The sequence below is a fragment of the Equus quagga genome, chromosome 1 (assembly GCF_021613505.1).
Source record: "Equus quagga isolate Etosha38 chromosome 1, UCLA_HA_Equagga_1.0, whole genome shotgun sequence".
NCBI classification, from domain to species: Eukaryota; Metazoa; Chordata; class Mammalia; order Perissodactyla; family Equidae; genus Equus; species Equus quagga.
Window position 1 is genome coordinate 163484033 of NC_060267.1, and position 12704 is coordinate 163496736.

The 12704-nt window shown below is 43.0% G+C and overlaps 1 protein-coding gene across 1 annotated transcript in view; it reads right to left on the bottom strand.

Moving 5' to 3' along the window:
* Positions 1-2610: 2610 nt before the first annotated feature.
* Positions 2611-12704, bottom strand: part of PLCL2 (phospholipase C like 2) — a 178319-nt gene continuing 168225 nt past the window's right edge. The window contains 1 exon segment of the mRNA XM_046646436.1: positions 2611-3480. Within this exon segment, the coding sequence (XP_046502392.1) occupies positions 3301-3480 (180 nt within the window). The 3' untranslated portion in view covers positions 2611-3300.

A 12704-nucleotide genomic window follows, 5' to 3' on the forward strand; every position in this document is an offset into this window, starting at 1 on the left:
GATGAAGACCACAAGCTGGAGGAGTTCCCCCTTCCACTGCTTGACAAGCCCTACTCCATGCAGGTGGATAGCATCCTCCACAGCGTGTGGGACACCCAGCCTGAGAGGAACCCTAACCCCGGCCCTGGCTCCAGGGCCACGGCCTCCCCGAGATGGAGGAGATAGGCATTGGGGGTTTAGAGGCGTGCCTCCCCTCTTCAGAAGCCATAGCTGCTAAAAGCATAGACCAACACCTGCAGCGGCTTAAGTAGCTGAGAGGATCGATATAACAAGCAGGTGCAAAGAGGAGGCAGAAGGTCCTTAGTGTGATGCCTGGGGTCTACTCCGTGGACAGGACAACACTTGTCAGGACATTAACACGAGTGCTGGAAAGCTGACACACTGACCAGCTGTCTGCCATAGTCACTGTGCACTTTTCTCCAGCTTTTGATTGTCCTCCGCTGAGCTTTAGCAGCCGTTTGCGTATACTTCATATACAGACATGGCCCCTAATTAGAAGTGATGCACAGTGTGACTAATGGACACATTAATCAAGTTAGCAAGGCATTTTTTATATTTACAGTGAGTACCTTAACTGGGTGCTGCCCCCATTTGAGGAATGTAGGCGACGGCAGGAAGCCACATGTTGCCCTCACTGTCACCACGCCCTATGAACCCAGGAGCAGCTCTCACTTTGATGTGGTAGCAGGGGTTATAACGAGGCCTTCACAGGTTTGATCCAGGGTGGGCCAGTTAGTCCTTTGCAAGAGAAAACTGTTCACAAAGGTCATAAATCATAATCCTGGCCCAAGCCTGTTTGATAAATGTTTTCCGTTTCCATTTGAATGTGGAAAAGCGAAGAGAATAGCTCAACCAGCCGCGAAGGTGTGCTGTGCTGATCTGGGTCCTCACCTTAATCGAAGGAAGGGGCGCCCACTGAGGGGTGATTTTTTAGCAAGGAAATGTGGAGCGAACCCTGGGCTGGGCCAGTGCCAACACTACCCCTGACAGACTTTGTGACATTGGACAACGCATGTTATTGTTCGTGTCTGCAATTTCTGCCTCTAGAAAAGGTGTCAGACAGAATGATGTCACAGACTCCTCCAGTTCTAACATCGCCGATGCCAACCCACTGTGAACGACAACAAATTACATGCACCTTGCTCTCATCATTCAAGTCACATATTAGATGACGCCTGCCATTATTATAAACGTAGCGATTTTTTCAATTTCATTATATTCTAAAAGTTATTTTTCATGATTTCTGGATTTTCACTTTAAACGGAATATGGCTATTTACTTGCCAGCTAAATTCAAAGAACGCTAACAGTAATCTAAATTACACATCACTTTATTTCTCATTCTACAAATCTACTTTTAATTCTTAGCTATTTTCTATTCTTTTTCTTTTCCACGTAGAGTTCGTTTCAGAGCTAAGAGCCTAAGCTATGGGCTGGCTGTTCGTTGCTGTGTGTTAGGGAACCGCACTGTGTTCAAGTAAGAGATGGGTTTCATCTTCTAACTGGAATCACACCTAGCAAACAGCCAGTGGAGATGCATACCTTAATTCAAGCACACTATCAGAATGCAAATGACAAGAAATGAACAAAGGAATTGTTTTTTAAGAGGATATTTAGGAGTCTGAGCAGAAATAACTATATCAACGATGAGCACTCTTTAACTGTAAGGAAATAATTAATGAGATACCAAGTTGAAGATTAAATGCTGTCAAGTCGATTCCAACTCCCAGCACCCTGTGTCCCGCAGAGTGAACCCTGCCCGGGCTTTTTTCGCCATCCTCTTATCTATTGGCCCTATATCAGACATATGCTCCTCTGCGATTCACAGGGTTTTATGGCCAATGTTTTCAGAAGTGGGTGGCCAGGTCCTTCTTCCTGGTCTATCTTAGTCTGGAAGCTCCACTGAAACCTGTCCACCATCGGTGAGCCTACTGGTATTTGAAATACCAGTGGCACAGCTTTCAGCATCACAGCAATTCGAAGCCGCCATAGTATGACGACCAACAGATGGGTGATGTGGTTCCCTAACTGGGAGAAGAACCCCGGCCACGGCAGTGAGAGCTGGACTACCAGGGCAGGCTAAGTTGAAGATTACGCATATTTATCTGGCTCACATACCTGGATCACTGGGAAGAAAATGGACAAATCAAAAAGAGGTTGTTGAAGATTTAGACAGCTTTCACTCTTCCAAAATTTGAGTGATTTTGGTTTGGGAGAAGGCAGTAATTAGGCTGCAGTGTCCGGTATCTTTTCAAAAATACCATGAGGTTACGCTGATTTGGAAAATGAAAGCCTGGATTAAAAACGCAGCTGGCAATAGAAAGCTGCATCTGCTTCAGCCCCTCCAGCTGCCTCTGACTCAGTGGGTGCCCTGTCTGAAGGTGCACCACCACAGGGCGAGCCGAGAAGCAGAAAGGCGTGTCTGGGTTCGCGTTACCATCAGCTGCCATTACGTAAAGGTGTGGACACCTTACCAAAAGCAAAACTGTAAAGCCGGACAAGCAACTTAATTTTGACTAAGCTGTTCAAGAAATAATTGGCTATTCTTAAGGGTAGAATATTTTGAAGTAGAAATTTTAAGTTAAACTTTCATTAAATGCATGTACTGCTGTTGGAGAAATATCATAAAACATCTTTTTAATGTGAACACTACTTCATACAATGAAAAATTATTTACAATGTGTTGCTTCCAGATTGGCTGCTTTTACATCATGTGTAGACCCAGTGTGTGTCCTCGGCTGGGCGCTTCAGTCCAATTGCACGTTCCTCTTGTATGCGATGGCTCTCCAAGGTCCCTGGGGATTCAGGGAGTCTGTCCACGCACATTCTCCTTAGAAATTATGGCTCAGCAGGCATGCCACCAAAATCATCTATAACCCAGAGACTCTGGCAATCACACATTAAGTAAAATGCGTAGATTAGGTTTTTCTCCAATAAATACTAATTTGACAATACAATCCATTTCCATCTTAACAAGTTGTTTTCAGCCAGGAAAACGTTTGTTTTTCAATGGAACTAGAGTGAATAGTCTCTTGTTCACGCTGGAACTGAGTTATGATGTCTTTGTATACAAATATAGCATATTTTGGCCAGGAATATAATTTCTTGTTAAAGAGTTTATTTGCCTTCACACGTAGGATTGCTACATACATTCACAGTTTTAATAGACTGTAATTAGCTATTCCAGTTGTGCTTTAAAATCCCAAATATTATTTTCAATAGTGAGTGCAAAGCAAATGTCCCATTTGACTACAATTGGTCCTAGAGTTATAAACTCCATAATGATTTCTAGAAAGTTCCCTCATTCTCCAGTTTCGTCGTTTGCTTTTTCGGGGATGACTTCCAGGCTCCGGCGTGGCTTCTGACCGTCGGCATTTTCTGTGCCTGGTTTATTCAGCCCGCATGAAACAGCAGCAAAGTGGATTTGTTTCAAGTTCTCCAAAGTCTCGTTCTTAGCATATTTCAAAAGATCCGCTTGTCCCTGTAACAAAACATGCAATTAAACAGTGTTAGATTCGACATGACTTATTGTGACAGTTTGACAATATAGGTCTTCCAGTGAAATGGAAATATTTTGATGCTGCAAGAGGGCATATGTATTTCTTATTGGCACTGCATCCAAATAGGTCAATTTTAATAAAAACCGTGTTTGGCTTCCCTGTTTTCAACCCCATACTGCAAGAGTGTGTTGCCTTTTCAGTTCTTTCCATTTATAAATCTGAATAGAGTTCTGCGTGTGTGGACCATTCCTGTCAATCCTGTTTAAAATTACACCTTTCGCTAATTGTTTGCCCAATCTTGTTTTTTTCCTTTTAAGATTTGCTTTTTTTTAAAACTTTTTGTTCTGAAATAAGTATAAATTCACAGAAGGATGTGACTATAGTGCAGAGAGGTCTCGTGTGCCCTTTCCCAAATGTTCCCCAGCAGTTATATCTTACACAACTCTAGTACAATATCCAAACCAGGAAACCGATGGTGGGACTGTGTGTGTACAGCTCTGTCACTTCACCCCATGTGGAGATTCCTGTAACCACCACTGCAATCCTCACAAAGGGCTAGTCTACCATCACAAAGATCTCTGGTACTGACTCCAAAGTCACACACATCCCTTACCCCTCCACCACCATGAGCCCCTGACAACCCCGATTTGTTCTCCGTCTCTAATGAAGCAAGGTTTGGCATCACAGGCACACAGCAGGTCCTCACTGAGCACCTGCTAAAAGAAGGAATAAAGGAAAGGATTCTCTACTCTGGATGAACTCTCTTAGCCAAATTCTAATTTCTTTTATGGGGTGTGACCATCAACTTGACATGTATGCAACCTAACACGTATAAAGTGTCAGACAACAGTGGGACGGACTGCAGCACAGTCATCGGGAGTCTGGAATTTGAGCTGATGATGGGCCAATGCAGAGTGTGTCAACCTCATCATTCTTGACACTTTGGCCAGAGAACTCTTTTGGTGGGGGGCGGGCAGTCTGTCTTGTGCATCTTAGGGTATATAGGAGTATCCCTGGCCTTTACCCACTAGATACCAGTACCACCCTGAGTTGTAACAACCAAAGTCTGCAGACATTGCCAAACGTGCCCTGGGGGTGAAACCGGCCCTGCTTGAGAAGCACGGGGCTAACGGATCAGCCAACGATTTCAAGCTTACTGGGTAGATGAGGTGCCGTGCTGCTTCACTGTCACAAATTCCAACATCCCTACTTTGCTTTTTGTTCTATTTTTCCTTCCGATAATTAACCTGCTTTCTACTGATGGATCGGTCTACTTAGACTTCTTCTGGCTACTTAAGACCTTTCTTTCTTTCTTATTCTCCTATTATTTTTTTTCCTTCCCTCAGGCTCTCAATTTACTCTCTTATTCTCTTTATGTCTCCTTCATGGTTTGGCTTTTCCTTGCCATATTTACATTCTTTTTTTTATTTTTTGAAGTGCCTCCCAATGCGCATCCCCTTTAAGTACACCTGCACAACAAAAGCTTGGGGCCAGCTGCAGAGGCTAACGGGCAGGGACTTACCTCAGCAGGCGACTGGACTATAATCCAAGCCCAGCAGCTGCTGAGACCAAATTGTAATGCAATTTTAAGCCACCACGAGGCCTGAATCCACAGAATGGTCTGCAGCTTAACACTTACCGCTTATGATTTTCCTTCTGTACAGAGACCTTGAATTAGTAAGTATAAATAAATATCCCACTGCTTAGTTTAACTGCAGGAGTTTCATTTTTATTCATTCTTACTAGTCACTGAACTCATATATTGAAATTTTACAAGTTGTGAGGTCTTTGTATATAAATACAGCATATTGTGCCAGGAATATAATTTCTTGTTAAAGAGTTTATTTGCCCTCGCATGTAGAATGACTACATACCTTCATGGTTAATACATTGTAACTAGATATTCCATGTGAGCTTTAAAATTCCAAATAGTATTTTTTTAATTAATCAAATTTATTTTTTAGAGCAGTTTTAGGTTCACAGCAAAAGTGTGCAAAAAAATACAGCAAGTTCCCCATAACCTGTTCTCACACAGGCACAAGCTCCTCCACTGTTGACATCCTGACCCGTGGTGGTACACTTGTTACAACTGATGAACCTACACGGACACATCATTATCACCCAAAGTCCACAGTTCACATTAGGGTTTACTCTTGGTTTAGTACATTCTATGGGTTTGGACAAATGTATAGTGACAAGCATCCACCATTATAGTATCATATAGAATAGTTACACTGCCCTAAAAATCCTCTGTGCTCCACCATTTCCTCCTTTCCTTCCTTCTAATCTCTGACAACTACTGATCTTTTTATTGACTCCATAGTTTCGCCCTTTCCAGAATGTCATATCACTGGAATTATACAGTATGCGGCCTTTTCAGATTGGCTTCTTTCATTAGCATTTAAGGTTTCTCCACGTCTTCTATGACTTGATAGCTTATTTCCTTTTAGCATTGAATAATCATTGTCTGGGTGCACCACAGTTTATTTATCCATTCACCTACTGAAGGACATCTTGGTTACTTCCAAGTTTGGGCAATTGTGAATAAAGCTGCTATAAACACCCATATGCAGGATTTTGTGTGGACCTGAGTTTTCGCTTCATTTAGTAGATTCAGTTCAGTTCATTTGGTAGGAGCACGATTGGCATATCATATGATTTAAGAGCATGTTTAGTTTTGTAAGAAACTGCTAAACTGTCTTCTGAAGTGACTACCATTTTGCATTCCCACCAGCAATGAATGAGAGTTCCTATTGTTCCACATTCTCAGTGTCGACAGTGTTCCAGGTTTTGGACGTTTCAACAGGTGCGTACTGGTATCTACTTGTTGTTTTAATTTGCAATTCTCTAATGACATTTGATGTTGAACGTCTTTTCATGTTTACTTGAAATCTGCATAACTTCTTTGGTGAAATGTCTGCTCAGATCTTTTGTCCCTTTTCTTGGGGTGGGGGGGGGGGGTGAGGAAGAGTGGCCCTGAGCTAACATCTGTGCCAATCTTCCTCTACTTTGTATCTGGGACACTGTCACAGCATGGCCTGATGCGTGGTGTGTAGGTCCACGCCCAGGATCTGAACTTGCGAACCCCGGGCTGAAGAAAGGGAGCACATGAACTTAACCACTACACCTCTGGGCTGGCCCCTTTTTAATCAGGTTGTTCATGTTCTTATTGTTGAGTTTTAAGAGTTCTTTGTATATTTTAGATAACACCCCATTATCAGATGTGCCTTTTGCAGAAATTTTCTCCCAGTGTGTGGCTTGTCTTCTTATTCTCTTGCCTTGTCCTTTGCAGAGCAAAAGTTTTTAATTGTATTGAAGTCCAACTTATGAATTCTTTCTTTCATGAATCATGTGCCTTTGGTGCTGTATCTAAAAAGTCACTGCCATACCCAAGGTCATCTAGGTTTTCTCCTACGTCATCTTCTAGGAGTTCCATGGTTTTGCATTTTACATTTAGGTCTATGATCTGTTTTTTGTTTGTTTGTTTTTTCGTTTTTAAAGATTGGCACCCAAGCTAACAACTGTGGCCAATCTTTTTTTTTTCTTTCTGATTTTTCTCCCCAAATCCCCTCAGTACACAGTTGTATATTTTAGTTGTGGCATGTGGGACACTGCCTCGGCATGGCCTAATGAACAGTGCCATGTCTGCACCCAGGATCTGAACCAGCGAAACCCTGGGCGCCAAAGTGGAGCACCTGAACTTAACCAGTGGGCCACGGGGCTGGCCCCTATGATCTGTTTTGAGTTAATTTTTACGAAGGGTGGAGGTTCTGTGTCTAGATTCATTTTTTTGCATGTAGAGGTCCAGTTGTTCCAGCTCAGTTTGTTGAAAAAGCTCCATTGTATTTGCTCCATTGTATTGGTTTTGCTCCTTTGTCGAAGATCAGTTGACCTGTGGATGTATTTCTGGGCTCTCGATTCTGTTCCGTTGATCTATTTACCTGTTCTTTCCTCAATACCACACTGTCTTGATTGCTGTAGCTTTACAGTAAATCTTGAAGGCAGGTGGTGTCAGTTCTCTGACTTTGCTCTCCTTCAATCTTGCGGTGGCTGTTCCGGGTCTTTTGCATCTCCCTTGGAGCTTTAGAATCAGTTTGTCAATATGACTTGCTGGGATTTTGATTGGGGTTTCATCAAATCCACATATCAAATTGGAAAGAAATGATATTTTGAAAATATTGAGTTTTCCTATTCATGAACATGAAATATTCCCCCATTTATTTAGTTCTTTGGCATCTTTCCTCACAGTTTCATAGTTTTCCTCATATAGATCTTGTACATATTTTGTTGGATTCATATCTAAGTACTTCATTTTTGGGAGTGCTAACATAAATGGTATTGTGTTGTTAATTTCAAATTCCACTTGTTCATTGTTGGTGTATAGGAAAGCAATTGACTTTTGTATATTAACCTTGTATCCTGCAAACTGGCTATGATTGCGTATTAGCTCTGGGAGTTTTTTGCTAATTCTTTTGGAATTTCTATATAGTTGATCATGTCCATCTGTGAACAAAGACAGTTTTATTTCTTTCTTCCCATCTGTAAACTTTTTATTTCCTTTTCCTCTCCTATTGCATTAGCGAGGACTTCCAGTACAGTTTGAAAAGCGTGTTGACAGGAGACATCCTTGCCTTCTTCCAGATCCTAGCAGGAAAGCTTTGAGTTTTTCACCACAAGTCTGATGTTAGCTCTAGTTTTTTGTAGATGTTCTCTGTCAAGTTGAAGAAGTTCTTCTCTATTCCTAGTTTGCTGAGAGTTTTCATCATGAATGGTTGTTGGATTTTGTCAAGTGCTTTTTCTACATCCAGTGAGATGACAGATAACAGAGTTCTTTACCTGATTGAATCTCATGTTTCCCAAGTCAGACAAGTCATATGGCATCTTGCACAGACCAGGCCTTCAGCCATCATGCAGGTGACACACAAAGAACCAAACTTTGGGGAGCGGCCACACTTTGTCCACGTCACTTTAATTTTGTTTTATGTATTTAAAACTACATGTCTGCCACGTCTTGGAGTTCTGGCATTTAGCGTGAGTAAAGAATAATTCTGAAAGGGGTGATGGTGTTGGCTGTAGCAGTGTTCACATCTTATTGCTTCAAAAGGCTTCAAAAGAGCAAAGGCTATTTAAGATGCTGCCGCCCACTGACACAGGGTGTCTGGTTTTGAAGACTCCCACGAAACGGGCTTTGCAACGTTCAGTTGAGAAACTCAAACCCTATTTGGTTTCACATATTTCGTTTTGAATTTCATAACTTACCCTATTTGATTTTTATCTTGAAAGATTTATAACAATCTTAGGTCAAAATATTTAAGGTTTTTACTTAGACTCAGAAAATAATCTTTAAAAGATGTTGCTACGGGCAGGGCTGGATGCCAGTGGCTCTTGCTGAGAGTCTGGCAGGATGTACTCCTCTGGCTCTGCCTGCGGCTCACCTGGGATTGGATCAGAGGCTGGAGCAGCCGGGAAAGGAGTGATGGCAGGGCCAAATGCAGAGCCAGAACCCCAGCCACACTCAACACTTGGCTAATCACTGAACTTTCTGTCTGACCACAAAAGACATCCTAGTTTTTAATATATTAAAAATATTTCAAGGCACACCTGTTAGTGCTACATAGTTTTTGAAACCAAAATTAGCAGTCACAATTCACTGCTTTTATTTAGACCTAGAGCTAAAACAATAGGGATTCTATACTTCAGTTAATCTTTTCAAAGCTTTCTCATCAAAGTGTCTATTAGAGAAAAACAGAGTTGCCTTACTTCTGAGGTGAGTGACCCAGTGTGGCCACAAAGACGGCCCCGACCTTTGCCACCAACCTGTGCAGTGGCTGCATGGCTGAGAGCCAGAGAGCAAATACAGCCACCTGCTGTTCCCTGGGGGCCAGCAGACACTTTTCTTCCAAGTTACATGCAGTGGGAAGGAGAAGAAAGAGGAGGATACTCACACCATTTTGAGATTCTGAAGGAGGCACAGAAGTAGTCAAATACTTTTTGTTTTAGTGCAAACAGGAATGTAAATTACCTGTTTGTGGTTTGACGTCAGCATGTCTGGGGCCCGTACTGACTTTTGGGTTTTTCTGGGGCCAAAGATCCCAACTCGAAAAGGTTCACTTGGAGGCGTGTGGACTAGGCTGCCTCCTTCCTGGCTTCCTTATCTACTCGGGACAATAGAGAGGAACACAGCAGACTTTAGGTACCTTTCTGATACCTTCTGCTCCCTCAGGAGATGAGACTGACTCTGGGATACAGGAAAGGTAGCAGATGCCTGGAGAGCACCCAGGCCCAGCAGGAAGATAAACTGTTGCCCTGAGTGAGCCTAACACCAACCCACAAGCATGTGTCCTCATCTTTCCTGTCACCTGCAAGTCTCCAAGAGGCCTCAGGTACCCTCAGTGTCACTCTGAGATGACGGCACTGGGTCTAGGGTTCCTCTGCTATCTGAGCGTTTTCTGCAACGAAAACCAGAGACTTGAACCTGTAAAAACCCTAACATAATCTCATGACTACGAAACAAAAGCCAAGTAGACAGGAAGTTAGTTTCTTCACTGGTTATTTATCAGGCATATTAATAGTATGTGGTCATAAACATGGTACCTTTAAGTAAATATTTTGTGGTTAGTCACTGTTTTGGGTGATGCGAGACTCATATAGAAACTAAATATATTTCAACCTAATATTCCGTAAGTACTCAGAATCACAGGCCAAATGCACAAACCTCCTTTATGAGTGCTATGGAAACTACTTAATATGTTCTATTTCTTACAATCACAATTCAAATTGGCACAGAAGGACTGTGAATGTAATTATAGTCCTAAATTTGAAAACACAGAGCCTACAATATGTCCAAAATTAGATGTGTAAGAAGGTGCACCAGCAAAGACTTCTGGGAACAGTGGTCACCATTTACTGAGTGACTAGTATGTGTCGTGCTGCATTAAGCCCTTTACAAAGATGGTCTCTTGAGAGTCTCTCAAGTTTGTGAGAAAGGTGACATTACTATCCCCATTTTATAGACGAGGAAACTGAGTCTAGAGGACTAAGGGCCTCTCCCGAGGCAGAGGCTGCACAGCAAATTACCCTTAACCCCCACGGCTTGCTTTCTGTGTGTGGGTTTTGTTTTCTTCTTGGATCAACTAAACCATAGAGCCCACACTATAGAGAGTGGAGCCCCGCACGTTACATGAAACACTTTAAAGCAAAGTGCCCTCAGCATATTGCCAATGTGCGTTCACAGGTTTGAAGGGAGTGGAGTGTGAGGTGCAAACATGCTCGTCTCCTGGCAGCAGGAGGACTGCTCCCCTCTCCTCCGCCTCCCCCGCAGTGGGTTCAGGGGCACTGACCAGGTGGCTTCCGGGGTCTGTGAGAGTGGGAAGAGCACTGTGAACATGGCTCCTAACCCTTGATTCTTCTCTTAATCCAAAGAGACATCTCAGTTGTACCATGCGGTGTCTTCGTTAGGCAAGGACGGTGGACTGACCTGAGGACTACCCTCGAGTCTTGATGCCCCCAACTTTTTGCCTCTATTTTGGCTATTTCATCACATTTACAGTTATTCTCCACTTTAACAATGGTTATACTTAAAGGTTTGTACAAAAGTTAATAATTTAAAAATTTAAACATAAGATTCAATTTAATTTAAATTCAGAACGAATGCCTTTCATCTCAGAAATAATTTTATGCTTCATTCAACAAAGATGGAGAGGGTGGGGGGCTCCTGGGCAGCCCCATGGAGGAGCTGGCGTCTGAGCTGGGCCTTGACCAGAAGATCAGGGACGGATGTCAGCCGGCCCAGGGGCTGTGGAGGACGCCGCCTTCCACACATGACACCACGGCGCCAACAGATGACGCCTTAGGGTCCTCACCACGGGTTAGTAGTGTAGTTTCTACATCACAAACACATCTAAGTTCTGACTGTGACTACATCTTCCTCCGTTACAGACCTGGCCGTGAGAAGGGCTAAATTTCACCCTGGGAGTGAGAGCCGGCCCCTGCAGTGGGAGAGGGGGCTCGCCAGAGGTGGGGTGAGGGTTTTAGGAGCAGCCATCAGCATCCCCAGCCTGGAAGTGAGCCAGACCTAAGCACAGATGGTAGGAGGTCAAGAGAGGGAGAGGGAGCAGGGCCTGAGGGGAGGAGAGTGTGGCCCCACTGCACTGAGAGGAAGTGCAGAGCTGGGGGCTGCTGAGAGACAGGCGGGCCAAGATCACGATTTGAAAGCTCCTGAAAACAGTACATGCATCAGCACTTCCTTCATATTACTGATCTTTTAAGCACGCCTTTTGCATAACTATATGTGAGCTGAGTAATCACAAATTCCACGTTAGTGGGACCCAAATGTCTGAAGTTTTACTGTGTTTTAAATGGATCAGAAAGCACAGCCAGCCTAATGACAAACACTATTGCAGTTTGATTTTCTGAGCCATTCTGAGTTTTCACACACAAAACGGAGAAATGGCTTTCAGTCAATTACAGCTTTTCAGGAAAACAGGCAAAATAATACATTCATCTATAATAAATAAAATAACTAAAGGATATTAGCATCAACAAAGAAACTGAGCTACACATAGATTACTATAGCAATTCTTGGAAGGAAACAAATGCTAGCCTTCAGGTCTTCCAGACAAGCACTTCACCTCAGGTGAAAACAAAGAAAATCAAGATTAATATCTTACGAGGTGCAAAAACTATCTGGCTTAATTATTTACTTTTGGCAGAAGTCTTATGTTCCTAAAGAGAACAAATCTCTAATTCCTTTCAGGGTTTAGCTTTTAGCCTTATTTCTGAGGGAGGAGTGGCAAGAAGGGGAGAGCTGGTTGGGCAGCAATTTATCCGGAAAACATCCTGGGTAGTAATAAGCTTCATTTAAGTCTATGATATGATGCAGGTGCTATAAAATCCAACATAATTTTGGTCTATTAACAGGAAGATAAATTCAAGTCTATGAGCAAAGTCAGACCAACAGGTCTCACTCTGCGTCTGAAGTGTGGGATAATTCTGGTCATTCCATCTTATGAAGGACACTGTCAAACTAGAGCCTTCAGAAGAGCGAGGGACCAGATGGGGAGGGGGCCAGGAGCCATCTCATCCTAGAGTCTGCAGAAGGGGTTGAGTGAGCCTGATCTGAATCGGGGATGTCTGGGAGAAGATACGATGGTGCCCAAGCATAGGAAGGGCTGTTGACAGAGACGGAACAGAACGATTCTGCGCT